Raw genomic sequence first — 25,296 nt, forward strand, 5'->3', positions numbered from 1 at the left:
AGTTAGTTTCTTGTTCATTGTTAAAGGAAAGCAATTTTTTTTGTGACTCATTATTTCTGACACTTGCCAGTCATAGCCTGAGCAGAAAGAGAATATTTCTCAGTGGAAGAAATGTGCCAACCTGATATCAAGAAGTCAGTCCGCATATATACTCAACATTACAGAGCTGATGTCTGTGCAACCATAGATGAGGCCTTTGGATGTAGAGTCCTTGGGCCAGTGCCAGGACTGTGGCAATAGGTGCTCCCTAGGTCTACCTCATTAAGTCCAACTGGACTTAATTTTGTGGTACTGCTAGGCATAGCACAGACTGCAAACAGGTATTCTTCAAAGAAACACAATTTACAAGTATCGGGGGTAGCCGTGTTAGTCTGTATCCACAAAAACAACAAGGAGTCTGGTGGCACCTTAAAGACTAACGGATTTATTGGAGCATAAGCTTTCGTGGGTAAAAACCCCACTTCTTCAGATACAATTTACAAGGTAGGACCAAAATCTCCCTTTTTCCATTTTCTGGCTGTTAGTATGTGAGAAAAGAGAGTAACAGAGGATTTGTTTTGTATGGGCATTGTCCATCACTTGCTACTGTATGTCTTTTGAAGATTATTTGAAAATTTTTGGCTGAGCAAGCCTTACACTCAGCTAGATGTGTGCATTGTTGTAGCCCTGTCGGTCCCAGGATGTTAGAGAGACAAAGTGGGTGAGGTAATATCTTTTATTGAACCGCTTTTGTTGGTGAGAGAGAGAGAAGCCGAGAGAAGCTCGGCTTGTCTCTCTCACCAACAGAAACTGGTCCAATAAAAGATATTACCTCACCCACTCACCTAGATGACATTTCTCTGGCTGTAAAGTGAGAAATTTTGAACATTGCATCTGATTAATTGCAAAATTTCAGGAAATGCTCTAGGCATTGATGAGCATTTCTCCCCTGATTTGGGAGAAACTGAAAATGCAGAAGGGGAGAAAATGGGGAACACCCAGAGCCTTTGCCATCTGTTTAACACAGTCACACTTCAAGCACCTCTGCAATTGTCTATAGATCAAAGAACTGATTGATAACACCAATTAACACCTTCCAGCATAACAATACACCTGCTCATTCTTCCAATAGAGTTTAACATGCTGACACCCTGAATGACTGATCTCCCAGACAGAAAGAGAAATAATAGAAGTGGGGAAAGGGTACGCACACAGAGCCTCTGGCTGGGAGGGGTGGGGATTGGGATACCCTGAAAAAGGGACTTTCGGGAGGGGGGGACACATAAAACCCCTGATGGGAGAAGATTGGGGGACCCTGGTACAGGAGGAAGGAGGGAATGGGGGGCATACATACAGCCCCTGACACGAGGGAGAGAACATGGAACCCTGGATGTGGGAAAGGGAGGCACACAGAGCCCTTGGCATGGGAGGACTTGGGGATCACACAGAGCCCTGGACATGGGGAAGAAAACTGGAAATCATGATATGGGGTAGAAGGAGAGTATAAGGGAAAATGAGGAAAGGGGAAAAGTGGAGAATGTGAGCACACACATTGTAGTTTCCTCAGGAAGTCAGTGGTGTCTCGAAGGTACCTGGGAGTGCTGGTAGCGTAGGGCCTGAGGAGTACAAAGCCAGACAATCTTGCTGTCAGGGTGCCAATGCCTGAGATGATGGGGCATCCAGGATTTCCAGGTTTATGGATCTTGGGTAGTAGACAGAATATCCCAGGTTGGGGTAATAGCTCACCTTAAGTGATCACTCTCGTTACAGTGTGTATGGTAACACCCATTGTTTCATGTTCTCTATGTATATAACTCTCCCCACTGTATTTTCCACTGAATGCATCCGATGAAGTGAGCTGTAGCTCACGAAAGCTTATGCTCAAATAAATTTGTTAGTCTCTAAGGTGCCACAAGTACGACTTTTCTTTTTGTGAATACAGACTAACACGGCTGCTACTCTGAAATCTGGATAAAATGAGTTCAATGTAAACAAATGAATTGAGCTTCTTTAACCACATCACTTTTATATCTGTATACCTTTGATATGAACATCTGCTCAGCAGAAACCACACCCAACAAGGTGGTGCCTAACTGGGTAACTGTGATGGTTGAAGTTGACATCCCTTGTTTTGGGTTTCACATTGTTCAGGACAATGTGGAAATGTCCTGTTGTACAGATGGACAAAAGCAGTGCCCCAGAAATGTCTCAGGCAATTCTCCATTTGACACTGTAAGGGGCCAAGGGCATAGGCAGTCTTGTCTAATGGTCGCGGTTGGGCTGAGGTCTGCCCACCAGGGATGGAAGTTGCCGAGCCAGAGTTAAAGGAATTGCAAGTCCAGATTCTGTAAACAAGAGTCAGAGTCATGGTCAGGCTGGAGTCAGAGACCAGAAGTCACAGGTAGTATCAGTTTAGAATCAAGAGGGAGGAATCAGGGTGCAAGTCAGGCTGGAGTCAGAGACCAGAGATGAGGAGACAAGGCAAAGTCCAACACAGTAACAGGTCATGATCTGTGCAGTTGCCAAGACAACTACTTGGGGTTAAGTAGGGGCACTTGGCCAATCAGAGGACCGCAGGGTACTGTCATTCTGGGTCTCATGGGTGGTACTTCCTGGGGTGCCTGTTCTCCACAGTGCTTTCTGGGTGTGTGTCTGCAGGGCCTTCCAGTGACACTGTGGGAATACCAGCCACCCCAAGCTCTGCAGACCTGGGTTCTAGTCCCCAGTAGGGTGCCAGGTGTCCAGTTTTTGACCGGAACACCTGGTTGAAAAGGGACCCTGCCGGCTCCAGTCAGCACCACTGACCAGGCTGTTAAAAGTCTGGTCAGCAGCACAGCGGGGCTAAGGCAGGCTCCCTCCCTCCTGGAAGCAGCGGCATGTCCCCGCCTCCAGCTCTTAGATGTAGGGGGAGCCAAGGGGCTCCGTGCGCTCCCCTGCCCCAAGCACCAGCTCTGCAGCTCCCATTGGGCGGGAACTACTATATGAAGAAAGGCCACAAAGATTTAAGATTAAGTTTAGAAAGAGATGACAAATAAGAGAACAAGATGAAGGTGTACACACTAACGAATGGCATAGGGAAGGCAAATCTATCTATCTAAGGTACTGGTATGGCCCCCATTACTGAAGTATTTCAGCACCCCACATTCTTTATATCCTCACAACAGAACTTTGAGGTAGGGAAGTTCTCTTATTTCCATTTTACAGATAGGGAAATGAGCCAGAGAAAGACTAAATGACTTACCCAAGGTCATACAGAGTGTATGGGGAGAGAAGGGAACTGAACCCACATTTCATGAGTCATAAGCTAGCATTCTAACCATTGGACCATCCTTCCTCCATCAGCCCCTCCTATTTACCCTTTCTCACAATTCAAGAACAAGATGACATTCAGTGAAATTGATACAAAGGAACATTTAACACAATTAAGCTATTGAACTCATTGCCATCAGATACCATTGAGGCCATTAGTTCAGTAGGATTAAAAAAGGATTAGATATTTATATGACTAATGAGAACATTCACACTTACATTAGATGGGAAAAAAGTAGAAGAAATATTAATCCTCATTCTTCAGCGCATAAGTCAACACCCAAGAGCTGATGGAGTTAGGAAGAAATTTACCTAATGGGGAAGTTATTACATTATTGTCCACTACAATGTTGTTTGCTTTTTTTTTTTTTCGGAAGCATCTTATACTGGCCACTGACAGATACAGAACACTGGAGTTGGTTTGATCCAATATGGCAATTCTTATATTTCCAGATACAAATGACCTGAGTACCACTGATGGACAGGGCGATGAGATTTCCTTACTTCCAACTCCTTTGTGTTTCTTACATGGAAACCATTTCATAGACTTATAGACTTTAAGGCCAGAAGGGACTATCATAATCATCTAGTCTGACCTCCTGTACATTGCAGGCCATAGAACTTCATGTACCTATGCCTCTAGTAGACCCATAAGCTCTGGCTAAATTACGGAAGTCCTCAAATCTTGAATTAGAAACTTCAAATTACACAGACAGTACCATTTACTGTAGTTCAGACCCGCAAGTGACTCATGCCCCAGTGTCATGAAGCCGAAAAACCCTCAGGGTCTCTGCCAATCTGACCTGGGGGCAAATTCCTTCCCAACCCCCAATATGGTGATCGGTTAGACCCTGAGCATGTGGACATAACCCACCAGTCAAACACCTGGAAAAGAATTCACTGTAGTAACTCAAAGCCCTTCCCCTCTAGTGTCCCATTTCCAGCCATTAAAGATATTTGCTAAATAGCAATCATGGATGGCCCATATGCCATTGTATGCAATCTCATAGCATCCCCTCCATAAATTTATCAAGCTCAGTCTTTGCCCCTTGGAAGGCTGTTCAATCTAGAAAATTGTTTGGTTTTTTTACTTTTTGATTTGCCAAAATTTTCAGTTTTGGTTTGATGCGAAACATTTTTTTCTTCGCAGAATTACCAGCTAACTGAAAAGTCCACTATTCACCACAGCTCTATTTGCAAATATTCTTACAAATAAAATCTGTTGATACCCTTCATTGGTATTCTTAATCTTTTATGCACTTATTCAGGAACATTCAGGTGAGTGACTTGGTATATACAGTGTCCGTAGGAAGGAAAAGCATTGCATAGGATAGTAAGAATTAATATCTGCAAGAGTATTTGCAATGGAAATGTTCCTGTTCCTGTTCTGAAATGGTGAACTTTTTGTGGGTTGGAAATAGAAAAGAGAAGGAAAGAGTGGAACTACTTCAAAGAAACAGATGGAAAAATTAAAAATAAATAAAATGAGGAGTAGGTACAGAAGTGATGTGCAACCAGGCAACCCACCAAGAATGGCAGCAGAGCGGTCACTAGCATACTGACATATCAGGTTCAGGGCAATAATTTATGATGATCAACTGTTATGACTACAAAGGACTTCAAACACAGAGAACATTCAAAGGGCATGTGGCTGCTGGCATTGTGAGAGCACATGTAGGAGCAGTACCACGTCTGCTGAATATGCTTCAGCTATTTTTGCTACAAGGAATGTTGTGCCTGCTCATGCACTTGATGTATGTCTGACTTCAGAGCAGAAGGTTTTGTGTTCGAATCACATTGAGGGCATGTTGTTGGCCTTTGTCCCTCTGTATCTTGTTGGTGGCAGCTTCACCTCCGAAGGGTGTGTGGCTCTTTTCTTTCCACTTGATGTTATACTGGATTCTGCTAGTCCTGTAAAGAGTACTGTGCAGGGACACTGAATCCAGTTCCCTATATGACTGTGGTGAATGGTTTGTCCTGTTATGTGATGATATAGAGACCAGTGGATTCAATACATATACTTGACAGATGTATAAAAAAGTATGTTCTAGATGCGACGATATATTTAGCTGCTTTCCAAACTGCCCCAGCCAGAGACCTGGCATTCTGGCAGTTAATCAAGACAGACAGAAAGAGAGGTGACTGCATTCTTTTCAAATAGCATTGTGCACATGTCCAAAATATGCCACTTTGTATCACAAAAGAAAACTGAATGTAAAATCAATTAAACAGCAAATATTTTTTTCTCTCTCCCTCAGATAGGAAAGAACATAAGTACTTTTACATCTGGGATCTGTGCAGGCAATTAAATAAAATGTTTTCTTGTGTGATAAAAGCCAGGGAAAGACTTTTAAATGTTCTAATATTCCAAGACTCAGCTTATCTACTGCTGTCTCTCTTGCCCTAAAATGTTCTGATCTCTTCATGCAGATAATCAAAGTCACAATGATTTCTAAAGGCACAGCTTTTGTTTATAAAAGGTTAGATGATCCAATCATAGAACAGAAACAAAATCACATGCCTTAGATGATCAATTGCACAATGCAAATAGCAATTAAAGAATACTTGCACCAAACAATTTGTGTGCAATCCATAAACTGAAAATGATTTGCACAAAACCATGTCATGGTTATAAATAGCAATAAAATAAAATTTGTAAAAACAAGAGACTGTTCAGAGATAATCCAGAAATGCGGAAAAGTACTGTCACAGAGCCACAGGACTGGTGCTATGCCCTCATCTTTGGAACAGTCTCTAGGAGTGTCAGATCCCATACGGGTCTCACTCTTCCTCCAGCGTAAGCCACATGGCTTCACTGCCTCCTTAGACTGGACCTCTGGGTTTTCAGGATTCCTGCTTCATACTATGATCTCCACGTTCCATACCACGTTCAGAGAGCCCAACTGAGACAGACTGCTGAAGGAGACATGTATGCTCTTCAGGGATTAATGCAGCTCACCAAGCATTTGTAGTGACCCCAAACAGCATTGTCAAAAGAGTTGGGTTCATTAGTCAGCTGGAATACAGCACAGGAAGCCCTTAGGGTAGCATACAGAACTAAAGGTTAAAGCATAGTCCAATCTGGTTAGCCCAGAGCCCAGCCAAGCTCTAGTGAACCCCTTTGTTCAAGCTCAGCCTATCTCTCCATCTGACCTCTTTGGTCTGACTCCAGGTAAGAGCCCCAACTCCCTCCAGCAGCCAACTCATATCTCACACCTCTCCAGTCCTCTGTTCTCCAGCTGAGGATTGTTGCTCTAGGCTTGTCTAAACTTAAAACAGTGCAGCTGCAATGTTCTAGTGCTTCAGTGAAAACATTACCTATGCAACAGCAGGGCTTCTCTTTTCAATGTAGGTAATCCACCTCCCCAGGAGGCAGTAGCTAGGTTGACAGGAGAATTCTCCCGTCAATTTAGTGCTGTCTACACCAGGGGTTAGGTCAGTTTAACTCATTGTTTAGGGATGTGGCTCTTTCACACCTCTGAACAACATAGTTATATCGACCTAATTTTCTAATGTAGGCCTGCTGAGAGGTGGTGAAATCTTCCCTGTGGGTGGTTGGTAGGTGTCAATGTCCTGGTGACTGGATTTGCCATTGTCTTCTCAGATGCTCCATTGCTACAGGGACTAATGCCTAGACAGCTAGGTTACACTCATATCTGTGTCTCTTAGCCTGCCCTGAGAGCACACAGTCCTTTTCCACCTCATTGTAACAATGCAGCATATGGGGGAAACTGAGGCACACACAGGCTTCATAAAAATACCACAGAAAATTCCTACTTCGTCACAAGGGCGTGAATAAATTATTAATTTAGAAGTTTTCACGGAGGTCTCATCAGCATAATGAATTCAGTTGCCCTCTTGTTGAGAACAGATTCTCAGAAAGACAGGATTCTGTTACACTCACTCGAGGAGCCAAATGAAGTTCCTAATGCAATAGAGCATACTTGCTAACAAATTGCACACAAGATGGAGTGCAGTGTGAGTACAAGAGATTGAATTACATTGATGCTTGGGCATTCGACCTGGTTCTTCCAAGGTGATTGCACTATTCTTTGGGACATTACATCTCCCTGCACAGGAAACACAAGAGAAGCTCCTGCCCTGAGCAACACAGCATGTTGTAAAGGAAGAGGTAAAGCTTCTTTAGGCTCTGGGGAGTGCAATTAAAACACCTCCCAGGAAGAAAATAACCTTCCGAAGTGTCCATTAGTTAATTTGCTTTTTATTCATTTATTCTTATCTTCTGCTAAAAGATCAGAAAATCAATGAGGGCAACAAACATGGTCATCAGCAGGGAAATCAGTAGGTTCGGAAGAAACCATAATGCTTCTGACTGTGGAAGAACTTTTAGTTCTTGGGGGTGAGTCTAGGCTCTTTGAAAGAAACTGTTCTATGAATTGTTTGAGAAAATCCAGTTGTAAACACAGATTGATTTACTGTGCCCTTTGGGACAATCGGGAAATGCTAGTAGCAAAAGCCTAGCTCCAAACTCTACACCAGATCCTTCCAATAACTGTTTTTTTCCAGTCTGAAGAAAATAAATCCAAGTTAAGACAATATACTAAACCAACTGCCTGTACTCTTAATTAGTAAGCCAATCACAATGTGCAAAACTGCTTACCATCTCGCAGACATACTCTTCCTCTCTTCAGAAATCAACAACTTCATGGTGAAAGAATGTTAGCACAAATTATTAAATTACCCAGGGTCTGCATGTGATACAAAATGAGGGCAAGGGCAACAAAGAAGGGGAATTTGGAACCGCACCCTAACACTGCCACATTAATCATGCCTAGTTACTTACTCTGCACCCTTCTGCTGTCTCATGCCCTATTCAGATCATTCTGCCTAATTTTAATTAAATTTGGTATGTGAACTAATTAAAGACATTATATCAAAGCATGTGCAATCTCTTGAGCAGAGAATATTGATTTGAAAAAAAATGTATTCGTAATGGGACATGATTGCTTTTCTTAATTTAACATGCCAATATTGCAAACTCATTTTATGTGAAGGAAAAGTGAAAATGACACAAACTATATTGAATTGTACAAATAGATTACAAAAATTAGTGAAATGAAGAAGTCAATTAGAAATATTCAAGGTCAGACAGATACATCTGACTGCAAGACACTGGCAAATGAATCCTAAAGTACAGCCCTTTGAATATCTGCATCTCTATAGAGAAGCTTAACATTGCAGCTCTTGTACAGGTTATAAGTTTAACCAATTTTAAACTTCATACTTGTTTCATTTACTTTTACTCTTTTTTAAGGTTAAATTCAACCACTGTAATAGGGATTTACAAAAGGCCTTCCATTATACTTAAGCCCCTGGTGTGTTGGCATGCCAGGGATACAGGAACACAAGAGATCCTCTGCACCCCATGAGTACTGCATAGGGAGTCTCTGTGCCAGTTCTGACCCGGCAAATGTGGAAGGGGATGCTGAAGGTGAAAACGTGGAAGAAACTCCAGTATCCTCATATTCATGATTACAGTGGTGTAAAACACACAAAGGGTATGGTCAGTATTTTAACAATAGGTTAGAAGATTAGTTGCAGCTCTGCAACTTTTCATGGTTTGAAAGGTGAATGCTATTCTCCCAACCCTTGCAGAACTGTCTGTGGTATTGCACTAGGAGGAATGAATTTCATATTATGTGATTATCTAACATAATATTAGTGTACACATTTGAAATTTATTCAGAGACCTATTCACTAGATCAATTCCACAGGAGACATGCCTCAAGGTTTCCTTTTAAGATGTACCACAGATGTTCAAACAATCACTATGTGATTGTTTCAGGAAATCTGGTGGTTGTTTTGTGGGTAAGTGTGATGAAAAATACAACTCATGATTTGGCACAGGGCAGAGAAGTGCAACACAAAGACAAAAGTAAATAGCAGCAAATCACACATGTTGAGAAGTGGGTAGTTGCCAATACCTTCTGAAGTAGAACTGGCACATAAAGAAATGACCTTTTCAATGAAAAACAATGACATCATGGGAGCAATGCAAGTTATCAATCTTCATTTTATGGTTTTCCTGGAGATGAAATTTCCACATCCTATAAAATCTCTGCAACAATTATTTAAAGTTTAACTTACTATACTAAGCAGAGATTTATCCATGAATGGACTCAGTTTTTTAGTTCCAAAGAAAAATGAAGACCAGAAATCTAAAAATCATCATTAAAGAATTTTAAATATAGATTTGCTACTGTGTTGGTCTAGTTTTACACCAGTAGAGCTCCATGAAATTAGCTGAGATGCACCTACATAATCAGTGCAGTGATGAATCGGATCCATAATATTCAACTTCACAGAGAACGTTCAAAGCCAAATTCAAAGTTAAACTCCAAAGTAATAAGATTTTATTTCTCACAATCTGATCAAGATGTCATGACAATGCTGAACTTATGCTTCAATTCTATTCCTGGCTCTACCACAGAATTGTTTGACTGTGGGCAAGTCATTTCAACCCTGAACTTCATTTCACACATCTGTAATGAATAATCTGTAATACTTAACAATTTCACTGAGTTGTTTTGAGGCTTACCAAATCAATGTTTATAAAACATTTTCATAATCATAGATAGAAAGTGCTATTTAAGTAAGTGTAAAAAATTATTATAAAATCTAGATTTTTCATTCAGGGTGTATGTGTTTTTTGTACCCAGATGTGGAAGTGTGATTCTGCAGCAAGGCTTCAGAGCTCCACTAAGATTCTTGACACACGTTAGAAATCTGCTTATGCAAATAATTTTCTTGCAGGAGACTCATTTGTTTCAGGTTGAAGCAAAACTATAAAGGAGATCAGTTTACCAAGTTGTTCTGGCCAAATTTACCTCCAAGAAATATGCTATGGTGATTTATTTAGTAAGGCTTTACCATTTGTTTTTGTGGAACAGTTCATGGATCCAGAGGGATAATATTTGCTGGCCCAAGAGATGATTTTTAGGCAGAAAAATTACTCTGATTAATGTCTAGACATTTGTGAGAGATTCTACTAAGGACTGTTTTGCATATGTGTAGTATTTCCACTATTTTGTGTCCGTGGTTGGTATAGGAAAACTACAATTGTATTTTGAATCCGAACTACTCTCATTAGTGAGTCCTCTTTCCAAATGTGCTAACACAGAACATGTTGTGTAAAGACCTTGATTTTATTGATCCTTGGTTATGTTAGAACCCAAGAGAGCTTTTACATTTAGTTCTGCATTTCACTGGTGTGTTTATAGATTTGTTTTTAATCTAATTCCTCTAGTCACTGAGTGGATGCGTGAGATAAAGCAGATGGGATTAAAAGATTATGTATTTTAATGCTTTTCTATGAATTTTGCATTGTTTCCCTCATGAGAACCCAGGTGGTGGTTAACCTTCCACTTCCCAATGTTTTTTTACTTAGTTTTGTTTATTTCACTAAGTACATTCTACAACTGAGAGATTAACTAATTCTCAGAAATGTCCGTTAGCTTGCTAAAATATGTTGAAAGTGAACCTACAGTCTGATAACTACTTTTGAAGCTGCTCAGAAACTTATGAGAGACTCTATTTATTGGCATATGAGCTCTATAGGCTAAAGGATGTCCACTGATGTAATACAGCACAGCCACCAATTAGACCAGGAATATTTTTTTTCTAAAACAGTAGTCCCATAACTTCAAGCTATTACTGAAAATATTAGATTAAAAATACCAAAATTTAGGCTACAGCTCTTATGATCCTAAATTGCTCCAGGGGCTCCAACTGGTTCCCAAATCAGGGGAGCATAAAGATGGCAAAAATCCATTTGATTTGAGGATTAAGATCATCATGTTTAGCTATTGTATCTTTTGTATTCAATGTGGATTAGCATGATACCACTTAGCCTCACTCATATTCTGCAACCATTTTCCATAGTAAATTGTCACTTTTCTGTTTCCTACTAAGACACATGTCACAGGAACATATATATGGCTGGAGGATCTCAAATCCAAATATGATTAACTTAATTTGTGTCAGTGTTCCAGTGGATTTAAGAATGAGTTTTAAGCAGGCTCACATTCTATCCCTCCTCTACAGTGCAAAGTAATGAAATTGTCACATAAACAGCTCTGAGCTTGCAGAATGTGGAAAAGACTTTATTGGCTTGGAATATTAGCTGATGTTGAACAGGTATGGCCATCACAGTATACATTTCTCAAAATTCATACGGTTAGGCCTCGCTAAACATTTTTGTAAAAAGTGTCTGCTTTCCTTAGGAAAATTTTGATTTTATCTTAAAATCAAAATTGAAATATTTTAACCAAAAACCAAAATATTTTAACTTAGAGATGCTGCTGCAGTGTCTCATGAGAGTTGCAGTATGGTTGCCTCATGTCCCTGTTCTTCTCCATGGGCAGGCTCCTCAGTTGGATTCCCTCTCCCATGCTGAATTGTGACCAAGGAACTCCCAGGATGTATTGCCTTTCCTCACTGGGAAAGACGATTGTGGTGCGTCATGTGAGGTATCATATCCATGAGCCCAATCTATAGAGGAGAACGGGAGTATGAGGTATCTGAACTACAGTTTTATGACTAGCTCCACATATCATATATTTGTATTATGAATATTTGGAGTTTCATTAAGAGTTCAGAGCCTGTTTTAATCCTGACTATCTAACCATATTGTAAATGTTCAAGAAACAAATTAGCCACCCTGTAGCCAAGATTACATCAAACTAGCATCTTGTGTTTACACATCCACTCTAGACCTGGACATCAGGCACTTGCATATAAGTATGCATTTAGGTGTTCTTTGATCCTGTTCAATAAGACAAGTATGGCTATTTGTGTGTATATACCCAAACTACTCCAGCTCCCCATGCTGGAGAGAGATTACATAAAAATTGATGATATTTTAGTGTGGCTAGTGGCTTTTTTTCTTTATCTCAGAAAACACAAGGAGATAAAAAATAAATTCTGCTTTCAAATGGAATGTGGAATATTTTCTTGTTCAAATACCGTGGAAATACAGTATGCTTCCAAACCTGATGGGTTTCTATTTGACTTTATTATAAAATGTTTAACTCCTGTAGTTGTAAGGGATTTTTACCCACTTTCTCTCATTTTCCTCTAACTGCTTTTTCTCATTTGCTGCTTCATTTTCTGGGTTTTTTTTTTTTTTTTTTTAACATTTGTCACTCCTTTTTTCCCCATCTTCTCAGTTTCTTCATCCTTCATCTGTTCTTTTTATTTCAGTTCTTTTTCTGGCTGCCTTTTTGTGTCTGTTTTGCTGCCACTCATTTTTCATTTCTTTTACTTGCCATAGCCATTTTTCTCAGATAAAGAGGAAAAAAGGGGAGTCCTAAACTAAACTCCTAGATTATTTTCCAGTCTCTCCTCCTGTGCAATTTTTTTTGTCTATCATTTTATTTCCAGCTGTAGCATCCTAAATAAAACACTCCTCATCAGCTGTACCCAACAACCCAGATCTCAGTCAGAGCACTACAACTGAGGCAAGCCTGAAACTGAAAAAACTCAAAGCATATTCTGTGAGCTCAAAAACAGTTCTTAGGAGATAGTGGAAACACAGAACCCTTGTCATTTTCAAGACACTGCAATTGTAGTATGGCACTAATTAGGATCCAGATGCCTCATGCTCTGGATGAAGAGCATGTACTTTATGATGAGGAATCTGCACTTGCCTCTCTAGCAACCAAAGATGTGTGCATTACCCCTGATTGGTGGACAAAGTATTTTTTTCTGGGCTGCTTATCAGCCCATGCCTCACCAGGAAGATGAAAGATGTCCAAATGCCAGTGCTTCTGATAGAAACATTTGAAGGGAACAACGGGGACACTTTTAACACCCAGTGAACTGAACTGCAGTAAATAAATTTTAGATGGTACAGAATTTAAATAATGACAGTTTGCTAAGAAATAGAGACCATTTTTAGAGGCACTTGGCAATGCTGCAATAATTTTTGCTTCAGTGGGGTTGTACCAGGGCAAATAAAGCAGAAGCCCTAATTTAAGACAAGATACATTTGGCAAGCATTATCCCAGTCTTGGAATAATTTTCCTATCATGCTAGCCAATGAAGCATAGTAGAACACTTTGATTCACATCTTTGAGGAACAAGTTCTCAGATCTGTTCAGCTGCCTCCTGTTGTGAATACCTGTAATCACCAGCAGAGGAGCGCGGCAGAAGACATCTCCCCTCTCCTGTGGAAGAAACTCTCAGACTTTCTCTGCTCCATCACTACCAGAGACCTCCTATTACTACTCCCTGCCCCTCAACTTGTGTGTGACATCACTAGAGAATAAAATTCTGGTAGCCAAGGGAGACAATGAGAAGACACTTGAGGCATCCTCCCCTCTCACACATACATACACAGTGATTGCCACTAAGAATACACACAACATGTCCTGTCTTCTCCAATCCATTCTAGCATATTTTTACACCAGATCCACCCTTACAAGGGCTACCAACTAAACACTCTGGACAAAAGTATGATACGACACTCAGCCTTGGAATTTGACTATCTGGAGGCAGAGTTCTTTAAGGGACTTTGGACAAAAATATCCCCTACCTGCCAAACCCAAACTATTCCTGGGGTTGGAAAATGTCACCAAGATGTTTCCTTCTTTGTAGCCAATTTATTAACCACATCTTGACACAAAGATCTGGTCGTAAATTGGGCATAAGATTTGGATAGGAACATATCACTGCTTAAATAAATAGAACTGCTACTGAGAGTTATTGACTTCAGTTCACTTTACACAGGTCGTGGGTACATATACAGTGAACTGCTCCGAAAGGTAATACTTAACACCTTTCCAGTTGTTCAGAATGAAATCACATATTGCTGTGGCTCTGTCTACACTTTCTTGAACATTTCACAGCAGTTATAAGTCTAATAAGATACAAAATACTGAGGATTCTTGGGATGTTTTCAAGTCTTAACACAAAGCACTTTCTTATCTAAATTACAATAATTTGAGATCTTGTAAAATGGGGTTTTGAATTGTACTTCTTCATCTTCCCTTTTAATGATATGAGGATTTTCTATTTTAAACTTGAGGGAGGAAGAAGGATTTTTGGGATATCTAAGGATTGGGTTTTTTTCGGGAGGATTATACATGACTAATCTAGTATTGACTGAAATTAAGTTACTGGGTTAGTTGAGAAATATTGTCATATGTGGGGATTCTAGTGCGGATTCCTGTATCCAATTCTTATCTATCTCTTCTATTATTATCATGATATTATATGGCTGGAAAAACACCTCTGCCTTTGTGTATCCATTTTCTTTCTTTGCTCTGTCATTATTTCTATTAAGAAATATCAGTAAAGAGTATTCAAAAATAAGAAAAAGATTGGAATGACTCCTTGGTGATATGTTAAGATTAATTGATGGTGCTTCTTTACCAGCTCTAAGTGGGAAGGATGGCCTATACAATACCACAATGACTTTGTTAAAAGATGCTCTTGTCTTCTAAAAAGAGAACACTGAAAATATCAGAGGTGGGCAAATGCTTGAAGATTTGTGATGCCCACTTCAACTCTAAAATTATTTAAAATTCCTCAACACATATAAAGAGACCTTGACTGTAAACTTGAAATCTTTTATAAATTCTTGTCTGATCTTATGATTTTGAAATCTCAGCAAACAGTTTTAGACAATATTTTTTCACTGAGAGTCTCACTATGTGAAATTTAATGGTGTGTCACTATCAAGTGTGGTGGTGGTACACACATAATGGTTGGAGTCTGAAGGCTTTTGATGTTGAATAAAAAACATTGAACTTTTAAGACCAAAAGAGCCGACTAAAGTTTTGAGATTGAAATCCCAATAAAACTTTTTACAGGAATTAGTACCTAATCTGCAACGTGTTGGAAAGAAATGTCCTTTAGTGTAAATATCTGTAAGCGTGAGACTTCTTTCTGTCTTCTTTTTGGACAATATTTAGTTGAAATATTGACAGCTGCTAGAACAATTTTCTTCTCTGCACAAAAAAACGTATGTTACAAAGGAGAAGGTCCTTTCTGGCACGCAACTTTCCAATAGCAATTGGCACCATGGACAGCTCCATCTGCCATTTATCTACAGGGGGACATCCCCATGTGGATTAGTTAAACCCCTGTATTCCAAAGTTAATTAAACTAAATCAAATTAAGGCAACTTTAATTCGGAATGAGGGTTTTCACACCACAGTTTAATGCGGTTTAACTAATCCACTTAAAATACAGATCTTTAGTTAATTCATATTAATTTTCTATGATGTCCCCATATAAACAGCCTTTATTTTTCAAAGCAACAATATGTGGGAGAACAGTGTGCAGAAGAAGGGTAAAATATGGCCCACAATTTCTAACAGATGTTTCAATCCAACGTTAGTTTTCTTAGGTCCTCTTCGGGGACTGTTACCTTCTTGTGCTGAAGGGGCTTGCCTGTTCCAATGATCGGAGAACTATGCTGTTGGGAGCTTCATGCTCCTGGTAGGGTCTCCCAAGGCAAACAGGTCTGAGGGGAGGTCCAGACAAAGCATGGTCCAATCCCTCAAGTCCTCAACAGCGGATCAGGTGGAAAAGGATCTTCAGATCTTAACAGCTGTGAAAGCGGATGAAGGCTGCAGCAAATTGGAGATCTCCAATTGTTGCAGACTTTCCCTGCCCCAGACCTCCAACTTGTCGTGATTGTGTGGTTGCTGTAAGCGCACCAGCTTCCCCATGTTAAAAGAAATCATGTGCAGGCTTCACCAGTGGGAAATAATATCTTTCCAGCCTTCCAAGTTGTGTGGCAACAGACTAGTGGTGATAGGGACAGGATTAGTGAATCTGGCACTCCCTAGCCACGAATCTGCATGTAGGTGGTGGTAGTTATATGGTCGTCTGGCACCTGGACTGAGACGGGGTGCAATTTGGCAGCTACTATCACAACTGAGCAGTCCTCTTTAGGATTCCCTCTGCTCACCCCACATGGGGAGAGGGCTAGAAAAGGTGCCCAAAACCTAGGCTGTCTCACCCAATCCTGGCTGGATTACCGCGTCCAGTGGGATCACTCTGCCTGCTGTCAAAGCTATAAAAAGACAGTGACTTTTGCTAGATGCAATGTTCGCACCCTGATGTATAACAAATATAATGCATGACTGGAAAAAAGAACTGCTAACGTTGCCAGGGAGCTTGCAAGATATAACATCAACGTCGCTCCCCTTAGTGAGACAAGGTGCCCAGATGAAGATCAACTGAGAGAAGAAGGTGGAAGCTACACCTTTTTCTGGAAAGGGAAATCTGCAAAGGGGCAGGCGCATTCATGGTGTCAGTTTTGCAATTAGGAATAAGTTTGTCAGTCAGTTTACAGAATTTCCTGTAGGAATCAATGAATGTCATATGATTCTTCATCTTAAGTTCAGCAATAACCAGTCTACTGCTGTCATCAGTGCATATGCCCCAACACTCGATGCTGTCAGGGATATCAAGGAACAATTCTATACAGATCTTGACAGAGTCTTGACCAACATTCCCAAGGAGGACAAGATCATGCTCCTCGGAGATTTTGACGCTAGAGTCAGGCATGAATCGGATCTCTGGAATGGTTCTATCGGAAAAGAAGGAGTAGGAAAGGCCAACTCCAATGGCATCCTCCTCCTGAGCAAATATGTAGAACATGGCCTGGTCATCACAAACATCCTCTTCAGACAAAGTGAGACGTATAAGACAACCTGGAGACACCCTTGCCCCAGGCATTGGCACCTTCTGGAGATCGGAAGGATGTCCTCATCATGAGGGCCATGCATGGAACCGATGACTGATGGACAGACCATTGCCTTGTTAGATCTACCATGAATTTCCAGATCGCCTCATGGCATTGCAAGCAGGCAAAAACAGTACAAAACAAATTCAACATCAAGTCCCTTGAAGATATAGTGACTTGGGAGAAAATTCAACAGTGTCTCCAAGAGAGGTTCAGTGCTATGCCTACAGTTGATGATGATAATGAAAATTTCTAGAAAGGATTAAAGACTGCCATTCTCTTGGCATATGCTGAGTTCATTGGCTATGTCACCCACCATCACCAAGATTGATTTGATGAGAATGATGCTGAGATTCAGGGTCTGCTCGACCAGAAAAGAAAAGCTCATTGCTATGGCAAAATGACATATTACACCAGCAGAAGAAAGAGTCATACAAGCAACTCAAGGCTGAAGCCCAAAGGAAAATCTATGACATCAAAAATAAATGGTAGTGAGAAAAAGCCAAGGAGATTGAGCTTTTTGCTGATAAACATGACATAAGGAGCTTTTTTCCGGCAGTAAGGACCATTTATGGTCCCCGCTCCCGTAGTCCCACACCACTCTGAGCCCAAGATGGGTTGACATATTTTAAGGACGTCCAAAGCCAGATGGAAGGAGCATTTTGAGTTACTCTTGAACCATGAGTCAACTGTCTCTGATGCCACTATTGAATCTATACCTCAACGACATGAAAGACAATCTCTTGCTGACCTCCTTGTCCTGGAAGAAGCAACACAAGCCATTATGCAAACCAAGAACAATAAAGCAGCAGCTGGCATGCCAGCTGAAGTCTATAAGTTTGAAGGTAAAGAACTGGTAAGTAAGCTCCACAAACTTTTTCTTCATATCTGGTATAATGAGAAGATTCCAGAAGACTTGAGAAATGCCAACATTGTTACAATCTTTAAGAAAGGAGATAAGTCGGAGTGTGGAAATTATTGAGGCATTGCCTGGCTATCTACAGCAGGGAAAATGTTTGCCTGTATCCTCTTAAACCAATTACTTCCCTTGCTGAGAAAATATTGTCAGAATCTCAGTGCAATTTTAGACCAACTGACGGGACAACTGTCATGATCTTCATTGCCAGCCAAATCCAGGAAAAGTCTCGGGAGCAAAATCAGGGCCTGTACATGGCCTTCATTGATTTGACAAAGGCCTTCGACTCAGTCAATCGCGAAGCCCTATGGAAGGTGCTGGCCAGATTTGGCTGCCCTCCAAAATTTATTAAGGTCCTAAGGCTTCTCCATGATCAGATGAATGCCACTGTTCTCTGTCATGGCCTTGAGACTGACCCTTTCATCATCAAAACTGGGGTTAAGCAAGGATGCATTATTACCCCAACCCTGTTCTCCCATCTATTTAGCAGTCATTTTAGTGCTAGTTAAAGACTGCGTCCCCAGTGGAGTTGACATTCAATACAGAATGGATGGACGGCTTTTTAATCTTTGACATCTCCGCTCGAAGCCTAAAGTCCTCAAGGTGTCCATTACTGATCTTCAGTATGCTGATGACTCTGCTATCCTCGCACACACTGAGAATGATCTTCAGTCCACACTGTATTTTTTTGCACAAGCTTACCAAAGCCTAGGACTCTCACTCAATACTGAGAACACTAAAGTGCTCTGTCAGCCTTCTTCATGCCTTGCACATGACCCACCACAAATCACTATCGAGGGACAGACTTTGGAGACAGTCGAGCACTTTTGCTACCTCGGTAGCCAACTTTCTCAAAATGCAAAAATTGACAGTGAGATCCAGCACAGGATCTAGTGCGCAAGTGCTTCCTTTGCAAAATTGCTCTGATGCGTTTTCACAGACCATGACCTGTGGCAGGACACCAAGATCCAGGTCTGTAAGACAATTATTATTCAAACATTCCTTTATGGATGCAAAACCTGGGTGACCTATCGACAGCACTTCAAGAGTCTGGAGAGGTACCACCAACGATGCCTCCCATAGGTGCAGGAACTACGGGTATGGAGAGTGCTGCAGCACCCCCATATTTTACATGGGGCTCTGCTCCCAGGCCCACATGTGGGGTCCCAGCCCCATGCCTGGGGCTCTGCTTCTGGCTCCCAACATGGGGTTCTGGCTGCTACCCTCATGCCGGGGGCTACACCCCGGCTCTGCACACAAGTTCCCAGCTTCCACCCTGCACCTCGGACTCTGCTCCCGGCCCCACATGTGGGGTCCCAGCTGCTGGCCCTGCACCCACCCCCAACCTTGGCCCCCTTACCTCTGTCTGGGTTCCCCCCTCCTGTAGACATGGCCCTGCTCCTGGACCCAGCTTGCGGGGGTGGATGGACAGGGGTAATGGGGCTGGCTTTTAGCACCCCCACTAGTAAAAGTGTTCCAGCGCCACTGATGCCTCCGGAAGATCCTTCGCATCAAATGGAAAGATCGCTGCACTAACGCCAGCCTCCTCACTGAAGTCAATGTCACCAGCATTGAAGCAATGATCTTCATTCAGCAACTCCACTGGACTGAACATTGTGTGTGGATGCTAGACTTTCGCCTCCCAAAACAAGTCCTCTAGTCTCAGCTCACCCATGCTCAGAGATCCCGTGGTAGTCAGAGGAAACGCTACAAAGGCACACTGAAAGCGTATTTCAAGAAAACTGATGTGGATGGACATCACAAGGTGGGAGGAACAAGCCATCAACTGACCCCAGTGTGCCACATCCTCCATCAGGCAGTAGCTCGCTTTGAGGAAAAGCACCTTGCCCTCAAAGCTGAAAAGGAAGGAAAAAGAAAGAACTTTTTCCCAGCAGGCATCTGGCCTGCCAGGAAATGTCTATACTTACTGCGGGTGGATCTGTGGTTCCAGGATCGGACTCCTGAGACATCTCAGGACCCATAGTAAATCTGTGGTAGAGATCATCCTTGAATCGAGGGATCGCTGATGATGATGACTCAATTGGTATTTCCAAAATAAACGGTTCCTGTCAGTCACTTCAACGTGTTGTCAATGGTAGTTATTAGTTTAGAGTGGCAAGTGGAAGATCAGAGGTGTCTACTAAACCCTTTTAGCCAAATTCTGTCTTCATTTTGAGTTGCCCCTTCTGTCTGAGAATGGATTTGGCCATCTGGAGGAAAATATACTTTTTCATATATATCTTTCCAAAGTTACTATTATTAAATGGGAAAGGAAATACAGGAGAAAAAGGGATCAATTCAAAAATGAAGTAAAATTGCATAATTTATATATACAACTTGTCAAAGCTTCAAGACGAGACAATACTACATAGATATAACATGTTAGGTTGGGGATACCTGTAACAAAACCGGTGAAGACATACATAAATAGGAAGAGGAAGGGAGGAATGGACCAGGTGGAAAGGGGGAAAGAGAAGAGGTTTGGCGGAATGGAGGTCTGGCATTCTTTGAGCCATTTCAACATTTTTTATTCAAATATATCTAGAAACAGTGTCCAAATTTCTTTGGATTCATATAATTTATCCTTACAACAATAAGCTATTCTTTCTTTGGCTGCTAACTCAGACAGGTGTGAATTCCACTGCTTTATTCTGGCCATAAACCTACTCTTCTATTTTTGTAAAATTATGTGCTTGTTGGTCATTGCAGCCCAAAAAATGTGTTTGCAATGCTAGCCTGATTGTGGAAAACAGTGAAGTACTACAGCAGCTGTTCTTAAAAACTTCAGTCTGACTTTGCCTCACAGTTACCGATTATTAAAAAAAATTAAATCAAACTAAATGAAGCTGTAATCTATAGTGAACTGTAATATGTCAACTTAAGTGAATTAAGGTTCCTGAAAATTCATCCTAAGGTAAGATGTACAGTCAGACAGGAAGCAGGAATGAGAAACAGATAAGAACATTCTAAACAAAAGGGAGTTGTTCACTAACAGCTGTGATTATGTATTTCTATGTATTTTATATAGTTTTGTTCACAAACTGTTGCTGACATTGTTGGTTCCTTCCTTGCAGAGTCGGATGGCAGAGAGTCTGCGTCTCTTTGACTCCATTTGCAACAACAACTGGTTTATCAACACTTCCCTCATCCTCTTTCTGAATAAGAAAGATCTTCTGGCAGAAAAAATCCGACGCATCCCGCTAACAGTCTGCTTTCCTGAGTACAAGGGCCAAAACACTTATGAGGAGGCAGCAGTCTACATCCAACGCCAATTTGAGGACTTGAATCGCAACAAGGAGACCAAGGAGATTTATTCGCACTTCACCTGTGCCACTGATACCAGTAATATCCAATTTGTCTTTGATGCGGTGACAGATGTCATCATTCAGAACAATCTCAAATATATTGGCCTCTGCTAAAAATCTATGGGCCTCAGTCTGTTTTCCTGAGGTGACACAAAAGGGTCTTACCACCTCCATTTGTGGCGGAAACAATGGGGTAGTACTTGAAGCCCAAGGAGAGGAAGGGGGAAAGCTGAATTATGTTCACAGCCCCCACACATCCCTCTTATCCCCGCCACAAACATTTTTTTTCAAAAATACATGTTTTGCAGGGTGCAAAGGCTCCAAAAAAAAGTTGAGGTGTAACTATGTGGAAATGTTATCACCACAGTCACCGCTGGCTCATTCTGTTTGTTTCATTTCATTTTCCTCAGATGGCAGAGCTACCATATTCTGTGTAAGAAATAATACTTCATCCAACTGTCCTAAAATCCATTTTACTGCGAGGAAGATGCAGAGCTGTTGAATGGGAAATGGGCCTGCCTTGCAGTTTTTTTTTCTAGGAGAAGAGCTAGTTCCAATCTAAAGGCAACAGAACAGGAGAATTTCAGTAGATTCTTCCTTACAGCTGTACAGAAGGAAAACGTATCCACCATACTGTCACACACACACACACACAGTATATACACACACATCATGTAAAGAGATGCACACAACTCGCAGCATATACTATTTACACACTTCTGCTCTGCTTCATTATGTCATGGACACCTTTCCTGTTAAAGGAATTGTTGGTACAGAACTGTTCTATGATTTCTAGCCTGACCTTTAGCCCTTTCTTCAAAGCTTCAAAATATGCAGCAAGAGTAGATGAATGAAATAACTAATTAAAACTAGGCCAAATCAAGGTCAGTGTTTCTTCTACCAGTGAGGAATTTTATACATCAAGAGTCTTCTTTACATCTTTTTTTGCCAAGTCTTGTGGTGTTTCACAAAAAAACAAACAAAAAAAAAACCCTGAAAGTCAAAAAAAGCTGTGTTCTTTTTTTTAAACACAGACACAATCAAAAAAATTTAAAAAATCACAAGGTAATTTTTTAAACTATCGTTTTAGTGTCTGGATTGCTGAGTGTGAAAGTTGCCAATGGACATTCTGCTCCATTGCTCCAAAGAAATTCTGGGAAATACAGTGATATCGTAAAAACCTTCCCAGGGAGCTGGAGCCAATGAAACTGTGTATTATATAGCCTTTAAAGTCTTTTTTGTTGTTTTTTATTTAAAAAATGTGATGTATTATTAGAAGGTTAACAGATGAGCGATATGAACAATAACTAAATGTCTTGATATTTGAATTTAATAATTTAAATTATTTGCAGTTTAGTGAAATTAAAGAAACAGAAGAGATGCATTCCTTAGTTCCAGGTTTCATCTCGTACAGAAATACTACTGGATATAGTACTGTTTCAGCGAAATTATGGCATATTTGAATGTCAGACGAGCTCTGTGGGACTATACTGGAAAATCTCACATGGATCAAATGGGCCTAAATCTCTGGTCATTTGATTCTTTACCCCCCACCCCCTTCCATAGAAAAGACTTCTTACAGACTTCAGTGTAAAGTCAATGTGTAAATATACATTCAAGAATTGTAAAGCACATTCACACACACTATGGAAAATCTCCTCTCTTCCTTTGTTCCCCACATGTACCAAGATTAGTGTGAGAATTCTCAGCCAAGGGCTCTAAGAAATTTAAAAGAAAAAAAGTTAATTATACCATCAAAGTTAAAGGTTGTCCACATTAAGAAAATAAATAATCAGAATGATACTGAACTGGTCCACAGTGTGTTCATTTATTGATATTACAATTTAATAGTTTGCACAATTGAATGATGTTTCTAAATCTTTTTGCCAGACTGCAGAATTTTGTTCATTTGCTACAAACCTCTTTTCACAGTTCATCCACCAAGATTAAGGATAATCTTAGTGTACAGCAAAAATTGTATCTAAAGCCTCAAATTACTTCAGAGAGGATGTTTTTTCCTCTGACAAAACCACCACAAAATTCAATAGGATTCCTCAGAAAAGGGCCAGTAGTAACTCTAAGAGGGGTACTGCAGTTCAAGATTGAGATGGAGCTCTGTGGAGGAAACTTCCATGACACCCACCTGCATTGCCTGGCTCTAGGTGGTGCTTTCACAAGCCTCATGTTCAGCAATATATGTCTATATATAGGTATGTATATAGCCAAGATTTTTAAAAATTCATGCCTAAAATTAGGCTTCTAAATTCATACTTAGGGGCCTGAAGAAGTGGCCTGATTTTTCAAAAGTGCCGAGCTCTCAGCAATTCTCACTAATATCAACAGGTACTGCTGGTTGCCTAATACGTTTGAAAATCAGGCCATTTATTTAGGGATCTCAATATGGATTTAAGAGCATCCATTTTTCAAAATGCTGGCCATATATGAAGGATTTTTCAATGAAGCCCAGGTGATTTAGTCACAAAAGTCCCATTGAAAATTTCAAAAATTTGCCCTTAGGCTCTTTGGAAATCTCATCCATCTACAATAACACAAACAAAGATAACAAGGCACACGCCACTCACCGAAAACCATAAAAATATGGAAGGAAGAAGTTAAGGGAAGTCTTCAGAATTCATTGTCACATTCAAATAATCTACAATGGTGTCAATAACATACTCTTACATTTTACAAAACATTCACTTCTACTTCCAACAGTTACCAAAAAGCAATATATACCACACCTTCACCTAGGCTGCACTCTAATGCAAAACATTATCTCCAACTTCATGCCCTCTTGTATCAAGAAAGTGGCACACCTGGCTGCCACACATTCCCCATGAGTAACATTATTCTACCTTAGTACTGCAGAGATTGTCATTAAGGTTTTGCTGTCACTCTTTTGGTATGAATTGATGAGCATATAAATGAACGGACAAAGGTTCTGATGCTAACTCCCACCTGCTAAACTGTTTTCAGGCAAAACAGCCACAAGAGTGAAATAGTAGTAATTGATTTCCATAACTCACAAAGGTAAACAGTCCAGTGTTAGAGAGGAAAAACTTCCTAGATACATTGGCCCAATCTACCATGTGCTCACTCAAAGATAAAAGAGTTTTTAGCTGTGAAGGATTCAATGCTTGGAGCCCAGGGCAAAAAGAGCAACATAATCTAGCTGTACTGCTGTCCAGACAAGCAATACAAACCAATAATGTGACCTGAAGGCACGACAGCTGCTGCAGCTCTAGTATGGAGCTTTTCCTTCTTCCTTTCTCTAATCATTAAAGTTCTTGGAAAGATTAGTTGCTGGAAAGATCTTAGATAAAGAACATCCTTAGAGGTAAAGTCTGGTTTGACTTGCAATGTTTCAGCCTTGTTTATCACATTTAAGATCAGCTGTGGAAATAATAATTTCACTGTGCACTCCTTTCTTATTCTAAGTGCTTGGGGGAATTTGAAGCCCTTTGATTTGCCTCTATACATGTCACCATGTGTGCATCCAAAGTCACACCTTTCCCATCTCTTATTTAAGAACCTACTCTCTTTTAAGGGAGTCAGAAACATCTAAATTCAGGCTTCATCTTAGCGTATGAGCAACGTGCCTCAGATTGCACAGAACCAGGATTCATCACAAAATTTGGTCTGCTGGTTGGCTAGGATTTCTTTAAGCAACATGGCGGCACAGTCTAATAGGAATTTGAGATTGCTATATGGACTACAGTACATTCAAAGGCAATGGTCTGAGTTCAGAGCAAATATTTTTCAACAGCACTGGGAAGGTACAAAAGTAGTCAAATGGCATATGGCAGGGGTGGCCAAACTGTGGCTCACGAGCCACATGTGGCTCTTTTACAATTAAAGTGCAGCTCGCGGAGCCCACCATGCCCCCCATTCTCTGCCTACCAGACTGGCAGGGGGGAGCTCATGGCTTCTGCTCTGCAGTGGGGTGGTGGGGCTTGGGGCAGTCCTGAGCATCGGCAGGCATGCCCAGCCCTGGAGGTTATGAAGATTATTGTATGTGGCTCAGAGGCTCAGCAAGTTTGGCTACCCCTGGTATATGGGCATCACTG

General features: G+C 40.8%; 2 protein-coding genes across 3 annotated transcripts in view; one reads left to right on the forward strand and one right to left on the reverse strand.

The window, feature by feature from the left end:
• The window catches only part of GNAZ (G protein subunit alpha z), a 148,645-nt gene extending 125,608 nt beyond the window's left edge, over positions 1-23,037 (forward strand). For both annotated transcript variants that reach the window (XM_084649428.1, XM_084649429.1), the window contains exon 3: positions 20,999-23,037. In XM_084649428.1, coding sequence (XP_084505554.1) covers positions 20,999-21,343 — 345 coding nt within the window. In that variant the 3' untranslated portion in view covers positions 21,344-23,037. The remainder of the gene's footprint in view (positions 1-20,998) is intronic.
• Positions 1-25,296, reverse strand: part of RSPH14 (radial spoke head 14 homolog) — a 217,365-nt gene that overhangs the window by 162,245 nt on the left and 29,824 nt on the right. The gene's annotated exons all lie outside the window — the stretch shown is intronic.

This window comes from Lepidochelys olivacea, assembly GCF_965140295.1.
Source record: "Lepidochelys olivacea isolate rLepOli2 genome assembly, chromosome: 15".
In the NCBI taxonomy this organism is placed as follows: Eukaryota; Metazoa; Chordata; order Testudines; family Cheloniidae; genus Lepidochelys; species Lepidochelys olivacea.